The 13,067-nt window shown below is 45.1% G+C and overlaps 1 protein-coding gene across 12 annotated transcripts in view; it reads right to left on the reverse strand.

Annotated features, from left to right (window-relative positions):
• The window catches only part of LOC105479340 (solute carrier organic anion transporter family member 3A1), a 324,288-nt gene that overhangs the window by 20,033 nt on the left and 291,188 nt on the right, over window positions 1-13,067 (reverse strand). For 8 of the 12 annotated variants that reach the window (XR_011626118.1, XR_011626117.1, XR_011626119.1 and 5 more), the window contains 2 exons: window positions 6,656-6,831; window positions 1,375-1,439 (listed from right to left, as the gene is read on the reverse strand). Coding sequence is in view for 9 of the 12 variants with exons in the window: in XM_011737283.3 (XP_011735585.2) it covers window positions 1,375-1,439; window positions 6,656-6,831 (241 nt within the window). In the remaining 3 variants the exon portion in view is untranslated. Of the gene's footprint in view, window positions 1-1,374; window positions 1,440-1,487; window positions 2,290-6,655; window positions 6,832-13,067 lie in introns of those variants that run through there. The other 4 variants (XM_011737287.3, XM_011737288.3, XM_011737290.3 and 1 more) reach the window with 2 other exon arrangements.

Below are 13,067 nucleotides of genomic sequence, written 5' to 3' on the forward strand. Positions count from 1 at the left end.
ACATTACAGACCTCTTTTTTTTCCCTTCCACATATCACATGCCCTTTCTAAGTCTATATTTTTCTTTCCAGAATTTTAAAGGGGAACATAAATCCTACTGCGATTATAGACCATAACTAATTTAACTAATTGCCTACTGTTGGGCTTTTGGGTTGCTGCCAATTTTCCACTTTCACAAACATTTCTATAGCTAGGTATTTGTGCTTATCCACAATTATATACTTGCAATGAGGAATTTTATTTCTACTCTAAAAATACAGGTCATGGTTGTTTTCCTTTCTACATTCAGATGCCATTTAAAGCCCACTGGGGAAGGTGACTGTCCTATTATTCAAGGAAAAAAGTTATCTTGATTTTGGCCTTAACAAAAGAATGCTCATAAAGCAACAGTATGGTATGGCAAGAGAAAGGCAGGCATAGCTGGGAACCAGGCCCAGCTTTAGCCCAGCCAGTGCACAGGAAGGACCTTGGGTGAACCATGGACTATCTCATCTTCCTTTTGCCTATCTTAAAAATGAGAGGGTTAGGCCGGGCGCGGACGCTCAAGCCTGTAATCCCAGCACTTTGGGAGGCCGAGACGGGCGGATCACGAGGTCAGGAGATCGAGACCATCCTGGCTAACACGGTGAAACCCTGTCTCTACTAAAAAAAAAAAAACAAAAACAAAAAACTAGCCGGGCGAGGTGGTGGGCGCCTGTAGTCCCAGCTACTCGGGAGGCTGAGGCAGGAGAATGGCGTGAACCCAGGAGGCAGAGCTTGCAGTGAGCTGAGATCTGGCCACTGTACTCCAGCCTGGGCAATAGAGCGAGACTCCATCTCAAAAAAAAAAAAAAAATTAGAGGGTTAGACTTTATTCCTTCTTCCCATACCAAATCTTGAAACGTGGGCCCTATAGCATGAAGGTCACATTTGCCCCATCCCAGAAATTCACGGTAAACAAACTCAGTTTGGAAAAATTTAAAGGATGCGAAGTTTCCATTTTCAAGGCATTGTGAGAACGCCTCTCTCTCCCAGCTGGCGGCCCCATAAATGAAGCATTTCACAAGCTGCTCATGGCTTGCTTAATGAAGATGCCAAATTACACCACCAGATTTTTTTTCCCCTTTGGTGCCATCACTTTTCCTCCTTATGCCAATGAGAATTCAGGGTGGCATGAAGATAAGAGTTGGTATAAATGAGAACTTTGTGATATACAGGCAGTGTCTGAGTTTATCTCTGACTCAAATTTTGAGACTTAACATTTCTTATTTACTAATAATTAAACTTCAAAGAAAAAAGAGACAGACCTAAGAAATGGGATAATTTCACTGATATTTACTCACCTAGTAATAAGCATCCAATTCATTATTGAGGAAATAAAGAGATAATACATACCCAACAAACGAAGGAGGAGAAAAAGAACTCCCAAAGCGTAAGACTTGAGTTCAGGGCTGACTGTCCTACGTGCAAAGAGATGAAGAGAAAAAGAAAAAAAAAAACAAAACAGATTCTTATCACTCTCCTGTAAATAACAGACCCCAGAGTCATTTGCTGCTGTCCATCAGAGCTCTTCTTTAGAAAATTACTAATAGTGCCTTTTTTTTGTCCCTGCCTAAAGTCTGAAAAATAACTGCAACTGTGGTGCCAAGATAAGTTTAGGAATTTAACAGTGTTCTTTAATAACTGGAGCTAACCTTGTCATTTGAAGGACAGAATGCAAATGTGGTCATAAAGCCTACATTTAAAGACATGTTGGTTTTGCTGAGATCAGGAAGCATCTTAAGTTGGTGGGGTACATGTATTGGGGGGGGGAAAACATCAACTGAGAAAATAATTCCCCGTATGCTTCACAAACAGGCTGAAACCATGAGCACCTTTACCATTCTCTAGTCACTTTGTGAAATCCACCAGGTTAGCATGGTTGGACACCCTGGATGGACCATTTGGGAAATAATCCACTTAGCATGTTTCAGCACTGTGATGGTTCATATTGGGTGTCAACTTGATTGAAGGATGTAAAGTATTGATCCTGGGTGTGTTGGTGAGGGTGTTGCCACAGGAGATTAACATTTGAGTCAGTGGGCTGGGAAAAGTAGACCCAGCCTCAATCTGGGAAGGCACTGTCTAATCAGCTGCCAGCACAGCTAGAATATAAAGCAGGCAGAAAAACATGAAAATACCAGATGGGCCTAGCCTTCCAACCTACATCTTTCTCCCGTGCTGGACCGTTCCTGCCCTCGAACATTGGACTCCTAGTTCTTCAGTTTGGGACCCAGACTGGCTTTCCTTGCTCCTCAGCTGGCCGATGACCTATTGTGGGATGTTGTTGATCATGTGAGTTAATACTTAATAAACATATATCCACATATATCTATATCTCCTATTCTGTCCCTCTAGAAAACCCTAATACAAGCACCTTTTAAATTGGAAAGGTACCTTCATATAATTACAGTTGTTTCAAAGTGATCCAATCTCCCTGGCCTTGGTTTCCTCAGAACAGTCCCTTAGAATGGTCTTCTATATATTTTCTAGAGCATTTCCAGAGTGTAACATTTTCTGGGATGGGAGAGTAGAAAGAAGTTTGGAAACATTGACCAATTTCAGATAGATGGGTCCACATAGCTGATAACACAGTCTCCTTTGTAATACCTCTTACTCTTGCAACTGGTATTTCTTCAATGCTTGTTTTCTGTCCTGAGGCCAAAGACTATTTGTGTCTTGTTTATCATCATGACCTCAACCCTAGCACCATGTGTGGTGCCCAGCATGTGCTAAGTGACAGTGTAAGTGGGTGGGTGGGTAGCCCTTTCTTGGCTTGGTGGTGAAGGCATGTGAAGGGGAAGATAGCTGACTGACCACATGCATATGTGCTTCAGGTCATCCTGAGCACCAGTGGCAAAGAACCTTCCTCTTATCTGTTGCCATCATGAGTCCCCAGGGGAGAGGGGGAAGAAATCACACTTCTATGCTCCCTGGAAGGACCTGGCTAGGTGTAGAACCAGTCCAGTATGGCTGAGCCTTTAGAAACACCCAGGAGCATTTCAGTGTGACTGAGCGACCCATGAGATGCAAGGAGGGCCTAGAAATCAATTCCGTAGAAATAAACGTTAATAACAAAGTTACCAACAGGATATCCAGTACACAGGATATTAACCTAGTCCATACACTTGGCTAGAATAATATTCTTAAATGATCTCAGAGGTCATTCATCCAGCCATCCAGTGATATCTATCCAACGAGCTACCACTTGGCTTGAGCCTCAGGTGGGCATGTCTTTGGTTTCTTGGCATGACAAACCCAGTGACAATCCAAAAAGGATGTGTCCTCCCCAAATTCACACATTAAAACTTAACCCCTAAGGTAATGGTGGGGCCTTTGAAAGATGATTATTAGGTCATGAAGACTCTTGCTTTTGTGAATACGACCAGTGCCCTTATAAAGGATGCCCCAGAGAATTACCTCACCCCTTCTAAGTGACGGTATGGCAGCAAGGCACATCTCTGAACCAGGAAGCCAGCCCTCACCAGACAGCACATCTGCTTGCACCTTGATCTTAAACGCCCCAGTTTCCAGAACTGAGAGAAATAAATGCCTGTTGTTTGCAAGCCACTGAGTCTAGGTATTTTGTTATAGCAGCCTGAATGGATGAAGACACTGGAGTTTTTACAATCTTTGCCCCCGTTTCTAAGATTTTCAGGGAAAACACATCTCTTCTCAATTAGAAAGAATACAGTACAGGTAAGTCAACCCAGGGCAGCAGGTCACGACTTTCATTAAGTGATGGGGACGTGACTCTGGCTGATTGAGTTAGACACCTGTAAAACGTTCATGATGAGTCCAGTGTCTCTGGACAGAAACACAGTCAGTACTCTTTAGAATGTGCACGTTACAAAATCCAAGTTCTTCAAAGCTATTATCAGTTCCACGGCTCCGGCTTTTGTACTTTCATTTGAAAGTATTGACTTGAAAGACGCATAAATAGAGGCAAATTCTCCTTATCAAGAAAGCACGCTGGTATAATGAGTTAGAATATTTATCACCTGAAATTTGATTTCCTTTCAGCTATCATGTCACTAGGAACAAAGTGAGCAAGGTGCTAAGATCTCCCTTCATATCCTGTTGGGAAACTGGTTCCTATGAGAAGAATAATCCTTCTTGGCTTGAGTTATGAAGAAATGGAGGGCTCTGTGCGAACACTATTGAAAGCTCCGGACAACACTGGGGAGGGAGTCTTCGCTCTAAACATACTAGCTGGGTGACCTTGAGAACACCGCCTAATTACTCTCGGAGCCCAGTGTGGGACCTAAGAGGGGCTGAGCATCAGCTTTTAACCTTGCTTCCAGATGTTCTGAGCACTGTTGTTGGTGGGATGGTCCTGTTTGGCATGACAGTGGGTCCATTCTTCTGGGAGGGGGCAAGGGCTGGTGCACATCTGTGCTCTTGTGCCAGCCTGAGACATCTGTGATGGCAAATCAGACTAGGAAGGTGATGGAATAAAGCTGTGTCTTGGACCTCTCAACATGCACAATGCAGAGCGTGTGCTTCCAGCACAGCGTGGAGTTATAAGCCTAGGTCATTTAGGCCATCTGTTGCTGATTAATTTAGAGGGAATCAAATATTTCCAGCAAAGCTCCAAGAGCTGTTTATCAAGCTGAGATCTGGAAGTGATTAAGAATTTCAACAAACTTTCCATGTTTGGTAGTCACCACTAGTGAGTGTCTAGAGGCTGGGTTTTTGCAGAGGAGTCATGGGGCAAGCAAATAAGAGACTAGTCATTTTTCATGCTTCTCGGTGCCTTTAGTGTATGAATATCACAATATAACTTCACGAGAACGTCTAATAATGAAAAATAAACTACTCGTAAGGCAGCCACCTAAAACCTATACATGAGATCTGATGGGTTTTGTCCAAATGCATATTATACATAATCATCTTCTCTAAATAGTTTTAAATTCAGTAGTTCATTTCATAAACACTTTCACATTCTTAAGAATTTTCATTATTCCATGGAGCTGCAGTGCCATAGTTTAACTCACTATTCCAATTCAGAGTTTTCTGCTATTATAGTTAACGTTGTAATAAAAATCTGTCTGCATTGAGCTCTTTCTTTTTTTTTTTTCTTGTAGAGAAGTACTTTTTAAAGATAAATGGCAAGGGGCAGGGTTACTGAATAAAAGGGCCTGAATATTTTTATGGCTCTTGACTCACATTGCCATATTGCTTTTTTGAAAGGAGTGATAGCCTTTTCCCATGCCACCAGCAATTTGTGATTTTGTCAGTTTTGATACAGCCTTGTAAGCACTGGGTGTCAATTTTTAAAATTTATTTTTCAAACGTAGTAAGTATAAAATGGCAATTTGCTATTGTACCCTTAATGCTCTGCACATTCAAAAGGCCTTGCTAATGATGTTCTAGGTGACATTAGCACTTGTAAAAATCCTCTTCCTTGGAATTCATAACAAAGATGAGGAAATGTGGTGGCGAAGAGAGAAGCTAAATAAAATAGAGGTGAGGTGCATGGACACTGGGTACTTCCATGCGTTTCATTCCTACTTTTATTTCCAGCCCTTGCTATTGAATCTGTTCACTTAGATAACTGCATCCCAAGAAGGCAAGTCTGTCTTTTTTTTTTTTTTTTTTTTTTCCTGAGACAGAGTCTTACTCTGTCTCCCAGGCTGGAGTGCAGTGGCATGACCTCAGCTCACTGCAACTTCCACCTCCTGGGTTCAAGCAATTCTCCTGCCTCAGCCTCCCAAGTAGCTGGGATTACAGGCGTGTGCCATCACGAGGTTTCTCCTTGTTGGCCAGACTGGTCTCAAACCCCTGGGCTCAAGCGATCCTCCCACCTCAGCCTCCCAAAGTGCTGGGATTATAGGCATGAGCCACCACGCCCAGCTGATGAGTCTTTGTGTAGTGGGCCTTCCCCTGATTCAGATGAACGGCAGGCTATGTGTTAGTTCACTTCTGGGTTTCCAACGCAAATCTAGGTAACTCTGCAAATGATAAGAGTTACTCAGAATATTACTAATGGCTCATCTTTGAGGTATCTCATCTGTCCCCAGGACAGGTCCCCAGAGACAGGTAACAATAGAATTTTGGTTGGCTCTCTCCAACAACCTCTTTGTATAAGAATGGTCACTGCTCACCTGCCATGAGCCATGCTGCACACTAACCCGTCACATCTCTACTGAGTTTGCACACACATGGTCTCAGGTCTCAGTGGGTCCTGCTCCACTGCAGGAGGCAGGCAGGATGGGTCATATCACCCCCAGCTACAGATTCAGAAGCAAGTCTAGGGGGAAGTGCCCACGTTCATATGGCTAAGCAGTGGCAGGGTGGTGGGGGCTGGGCACTGATGCCATTTTCATTTTCCTCCAACAAGGCTGCGTCCTATAAGGCTCGATGCAGGATCCTTTTCAAAATTGCCTGCAGGTCTGTTTCTGGGAGATCATGAAAGTGCTGTCTTCTCCCCCATGCCCTGCCTTCTTCTCTTGGTGGGAGGTCCCTATCAAACATAATTGATTCCCAGCAGCCTAGAGAAGCTGCGCTCCTTGCTGTGGCCCTAGCTCACCTGGCTCGAGAGATTCCTATGTTGTCTGAAGCTCCGGTCCCTGGGAGGCCTGCAGATGAACACTAGGTGGAAAGGAGGAGAGGTGGGGCTGTGCCGATGGCTTACCTGATGAGGATGATGACTGAGGGTGTCTGTGCCATGGCACCGATCAGGCTGCAGATACACATTACACAGAGGAAGGTGAGGAAGGCCTCTTGGCACCCAGGACTAGGGCATTTTCCAGGAACCACGGTCGCATTCTCAGCAGGGACGGTGGTGAGGCACGCACAGCCCGTGAGATTCTGAAAGGGAAGCGTTCAGCCCTTTTATCTGGGGGTATCTCCAGTTTCCAAAGGCAAATCCATCCATCAGCTGAAGCTGTCACAGCCTAATTACGCATTCTGTGGCATTCCATTAATTAGGCCTGAATAAGTGAGTTAGCTTTTTTAAGGAGGCTGCAAAACACACGCAAATAAAGGAATATTTACAGGGAGGAGAGCTGATTTATCTGTCTCTTGTGTGTTTCATTTCCATTTTCAAGAATCCCTCAATAAGCTGAACCATAGATAACTGTGTCCCCCCAATACAATTAGAGAGGAAATGGCGCTTCCACAATATGATAAAACATTGCCAAATTAACATTGTAATTACTTGCCAATTTGTCCTCTCTTTTATGCAGTTATAATTACACTGAAGTGTATTAAAAGAAGTAAATCAGGTAACCTGCATATTGTTGCTGGTTGAGTGCCCAACATGGCACTTGGAACAAAGGCTGCACGCTGTTACGCGTGAAGTCACTGCGTCTGCAAGGCCGGGTGAGGGACAGCTGATGGAAGGTTCTCTGGAGGCTGAGGAAGCAAAGGGGGCTAAGAGATGCAGAAGCTTGGAGTAGCTCGTGGGGAGCAGTGTTAAAACCCAACGAGATACATTTATTAATATATGATCAGAGAGAAGAAAGAAAAGCGACTGCATTTCATTTGATCTTCCGGGTGGATTCTAGCCCAGCTGCCTGTTCCAGGCAGGGTCCTCTCTCCCGCTCGCTCCAGGAATTTCTGATGGCAAAGGGAGGAGCAGGGACTAGGAGAGGCAGTGCCCAGTGCCAAGCCAATTAAGGTTCCATAATAATAGTGCAGAGGCTTTTAATGAATACAAAGTGAAAACAATCATAAATGATTCATTGCTTTTCCTTCCAGAACTGCTTGGCTTTCAGAGCACATGCCCAGGTAAATCCTCCTGAGGGTCAAACAAATCCCCTCTGGCTTTTACAGTTCTCCTCCTCTGGTCCTCCCCCTGTGCCCACAGAATATAGAGATACGGGTTTTCTGATCCCATTAAGCTATATGGGATGATTTCAGGGGTGTCTGAAAGTGTTCAGGGGTGTCTGAAAGTGGCCCAACAGGGCCAGTCTGTACAGCTGTGCCCCCAACAGGGGCTTTTATCCATGGGGAAGAAATGATGGGGGCAGGTGTATGCTGGGGCTCCACCCTTCCCCTCAGTGTCTGGCCAGAGCAGGCGCCTTTGTGAAAGTGGTTCAATTAGTGTACCTAGGCGCATTTATTGTAATTCCCAGAAGATCCTGAGGCCCCGCCCCTCCGTCCATTTTCATGTACCTCTGCCTAGAGACTTTTTAGCTCTTTTCAAAACCCAGCTCAGATACTGCCTCCCTTCTCAGAACCTCACCTCACTGGGCACATCCCAGCCTCCTTCCAAGTCCCACAGGACCCTTTTCAAGGGTCACTCCACCCCTACTGCAGAGACCTTTACATGCCTCCTGGAGGAGACAAGAACCCTTTGGGACAAGACCTATGTCTTCTGCATTCTTTCCCAAGCATCTTTTCCTAGCACAGAGCTGAGACGTAGATGAAAGTAAGCATACAGCTTTAGAATGCACATGAGCACGAACCTTCCTCATTTTTATTAGGAAGCAAGACTTCTCCCCAGCTTTCACTGAAAATGCCACTCCTCCTCTCCCCAGGAGAGGAAACTGCCCACTCCTCCCCAGCATCACAGCCAAACTTTTCTAGCTATTTAGCTCACCACCTGCATTCCTCTTCTCCCACGCTCTCAGCTCACTCCGACTGGCTTCTGTTTCCACACACATGAATCCGGTGGTGCTAAGTTCTTCAGTGGGCTCCATATCCCAGGCCCACCATGCATTTCTCTCTTCCCGGAGCTCTCAGGAGCACAGGTCCCTTGCTGACTACTCATCATTCCCTTGTTTGGCTTCAAGGCTCCACTGTCCCTGTTTCCCTGGACCCCTCTGGTCACTCACTTTCCATCTTTGTTGCTGGTACCTTCTCCCCTTTCCCACCTGGTCTGGACTCTCTTCCTTTCTTCATCTGTACTCTTTCCCCAGCTCTCCTTCCTTCATTTTACCATCTCTGCATTGGATCATAGCCTTTCCAAATTTAATCTCTAGCCTGGATCCTTCCCAGATCGACTTGCTATATCCCTTCCTAAGACTCATGAGCATGGTGAGGCATCAAAACTGCCTCCAGGAACGAGTGCCTGTGGTGGATTCTATGCTTTCAGCGTAGCACTACTGTCCCACCTAAGGCTGGGAACTATCTCCCCCAAATTCCCTTTCCTGAAAGGATGGGGGCTGGACAGGAGGGAAACCTGGGACTCAGAAGGCAGGAGTTGTAGGAGACTAGCATATGCCACCTTGCAATATGCCTCTTTTACATAAAGAATATTTTGAGCTGATTATTTTGAGAAACCACAGACACAGGAAGCACCTCTGACAACAGAAGTTACCGTTGTGTAAGGAAAATTAAATTTACATTTACAAAGGAAATCTCCATTTGTAAGGGTGGTTCCTCTCTGTACCAGAGAGAGGAATGACTGAATCCCTACAGACTATCATCAGTCTAGAAGACACTGACTTAAGTTTGCATAACAAATGTTACTCTTGTTTAAAGTGCTGTTTCTGGGCATCTCCTCATAACTGGCCTTCCCCACACCCTTCTTTCTCTGTTTCACTGGACCATGGTATTCAAGTCTGAAGTCAAAGCCACCTCTTTGAGATTCACTCATTTCTCTGGCTATCTCCTGTGTCTACATCATGTATACGTGTTTCTAAACCTTTGTTTTCCTCCTGTTAATCTGTCTTAGGTTACAGGGGTCTGTCCCAACTGGGAACTGTGAAGGATAAAGAGAAAATTATGTATTCCTCCTCTATAAAGTAAAGCTGAGGCCATTGCTCCCAGAAGGCCACAAGGTCAGGCATGAGGATGGACATACAGACATGCCCGGAACGTGCTAGTCTGTCCCAGCACTCCCCACTTTGCACCGCCTTCTTTTCTGCCTACCCTGCTGACCAGTGGCGGCGCCACGCCCACCTCTAGTGACCTGGCTGCAGCAGGCCATGTGGCTCCCCACATCCCAGAGTGCCCATCAGATCTCCTGAGCAGCCATGCAGCACAGCTTCCTGGGATGTTCCCCTGAGCTCTGACTCACCCACCTGTGCCAGAGGCATCTAGTGAGGAAATGTTGCTTTGCTGCTTCCTCTTACTTCAAAACACTGTTTTCCTGACAGTTACGCAGCCCCAGCCCGAGCTCCAAACTCCTTTCCTTCCACCTCTTACCTTAGTAACAGCACCCTATTGACTATAAAAGTAATGGCAAAAACGGCAATTTTGCACCAACTTAATAGAAACCAGGAAGTAATTCTGAATCCCCCATTCACATACCTACATCAAATTCATCTTCCCCCGACACTAAAGCTAATGAAGACAGAGACCACTGTGGCTGTATTCCCTAATTTACTCCAGCCATCCAGGACAGGGCTTGGCTCACAACACGGATTTTATACACACACACACACACACACACACACATATTTATATATTTAATTTATTTATATATGTTGACTGAGTGAATACCTAAGTTCTGTTCATTTTGCCATGTCCTAAATCTGTCTCAAACCCTGCCCTAGTTCAAACCACTTGCAACCATCCTTCTTTGGTTACTGCAGTGGTCTGTGAGGAAAAAGATTTGGGAGTGAAGTTTTTAGAACCATATGGACTCAAAGAGTAGTTAGGCATAAATGAAAAATGGGCCCCTTGTGGGTGGCTGTGGTCTTGTTTGGCTAAGTACCCCAGGAATCCCTCAATTCCAGTACCCCCACATCACATTCCTGAGTGTTCCTGAGAGGCTATGCACTTGTAGCACGCAGTCTCTCAGGAATGTGGTACGGGCAGTGGAGTTGAGTGAGGCCGGAACCCTCTGAATGTGCCATGTGATCGGTGAGCTTTCTTTGGTTTAACAAGTCATCTGCAATTGCTGCCTGCATCTTGGTCTTATTTTTGCCCATACCTAGGCTATGGCTCAATTATATTATATTTACCATAAAGAGGAAACTGGTCTCTCTCTGCCCTAAAAAGTAGAAAATCCCTCCTGAAATGGATCCTGTGATCATGGCACTAATGGAATGGGATACAATGAGACATCTTTATCTCAGGCTACAGCTGGCACGGTGCCTGCACAGCCCCATCCGGGTGAGCTAAATGTGTCCATGATGTCTATGTTCATGTTAATGAGGTGAGCAGACAGCAGGGTTAAGCTGCCATAGGATTTGCAGCCGAAACAAAGGGTAGCAGTGCGTGGTTTGAATGTTTGGTGTCCCTTGACCCAAGAATCCATATGTTGAAAAATAATCACCAATGTGATGCTATTACAAGGTGGGGGGTCTTCAGGAGGTGATTAGGTCATGAGGGTGGAGCACTCATGAATGGGATTAGTGTCCTTATAGAAGAGGCCCCAGAGAACTGCCTTGCCCCTCCCACGACGTGAAGACACAGCTAGAGGGTGCCATCTAGCAACAGGAAGCAGGCCTTCATCAGACATCAGATCCATAAGCACTTTAGTCTTGGACTTCCCAGCCTCCACAGCTGCGAGAAATTTGTTGTTTATAAGCCATGCAGTTTAAAGTGTTTTGATATAGCAGCCAAAAGGGGCTAAGATAGCCCCAGGCTGAATGGACAGGAATGGGATGATTTAGGGTTAATGACAGAAGAAAAGCCAGACACTGGCACAAGACCAGTGAAAATGTCTGTTTGTTGGTATCCAAGAGGAAAAGCTGGAAATGGATGGATCTCTCCTAAAGGTTCTAGGCAAATCTGAATGTATTATTCAGATTTAATTTATTCATAGAGAGCTGTGAAAGAGGCTGGGGAGGAGATGCCAGAGTGCTCTGAGCAAGGACTTGGATGGGTTTCCTTTTCCATGTGATGAGTCAATCCACCAGGATGGGCTGGGTGGTCCCAGACATGGGGAGCAGGCTGGGGCAGCCCTGCAACCTCTCCAGCAGGGGATCCAAGGGAAAATGCTGAGGTTGAGGTCAGACGGCAAGGGGTAGGAAGTTCCTTTATTGGGGCTTATGTGACATAAGAGCCCAGATTTGTTCAACATTATGCTAAGGGAGCTGGGTGCACAAGGTCGTGAGGCCGTTAAGGAGTAATCTTCTACTGAGATGTCGGAGTGTGGTAGGAGAAATTGCAGATGAGGACTTACGTAATTTCACCTTTCCCAGAGTGCAGAGAGATGATTTCCACCAATGGGGTTTTCAACTTTGATCCGAAGGGAAAAGAGGAAGTAGGGGATACCCCTTCAGCTGGCAGTAACTGGGCACCTACATGGGAAGTCCTAGACCTGCAAATGCTTTGAGCTCTAAGAAGTTTGAAAATCTAGAGAAAAGCTAGATATGAGAGAGCAGTCTAATCTAAGGGGATGATAAAGATTGGTATCCTAATTCTCACCCCAAACCCCAATAGCATAGTTCTATTTGGCCAATTCAAAAAGCAGGTGGATCTTGGAATTGACCTGTAGACTACCATGATCTGAATGAAGTGATATGCCCCCTAATGCTTTCTCTGGCTGTCCCTAAGACAATTAACTAGTAAGAAAGTATACCAGACTTCAGATTAGTTTATGATTGCAGAATTGGCAAATGCCCCCATTTTCCATCCCCATTTCAAAGGCAAAGCAATATCTTCCTGGTTTGCCATTCTCTGGGAGAGGTGAATTCTCTGCTTGGCATCCGAACTTGGGGGGTGGTGGGATCTAGCTTTACTGTCAATAAAATGTACCATGACACTTCATGTTAATAAGGTGGCCACTGAGCTCCCAGAACAGACCTGACAAGTTTGTTGACCTGGAGGACAGGGGGAACCGGCTTGTCCATTCTACGAGAACATATCCAACAGACAGACCTGCCCAGGCACAAAAGGACATATATACAATATGAGTCACAATGTGGTTTGTCAGAGCCCAAGTTTTGCAGCAGTCTGGATGCTCATTGATAAGAGACTGGTTAAAAACAGACTACTAGGTCCACGCGATGGAAGATTATACAGGCATAAAAAAGGTAGAAGAATATTCCTTATGTACTAATTTAGAAATAACTCCCAGGTAAACTACTAACTGAAAAAGCCAAACAAAATAGTGAGGTCCAAAATAGGGCCTTTTATGTGCACTAAAAAAATCCAGGAGGATGTACAAGAAACCAAGGACAGCAATCGTCTATTTGGCAGGTCGA

Source organism: Macaca nemestrina, chromosome 7 (genome assembly GCF_043159975.1).
Source record: "Macaca nemestrina isolate mMacNem1 chromosome 7, mMacNem.hap1, whole genome shotgun sequence".
Classification (NCBI taxonomy): domain Eukaryota; kingdom Metazoa; phylum Chordata; class Mammalia; order Primates; family Cercopithecidae; genus Macaca; species Macaca nemestrina.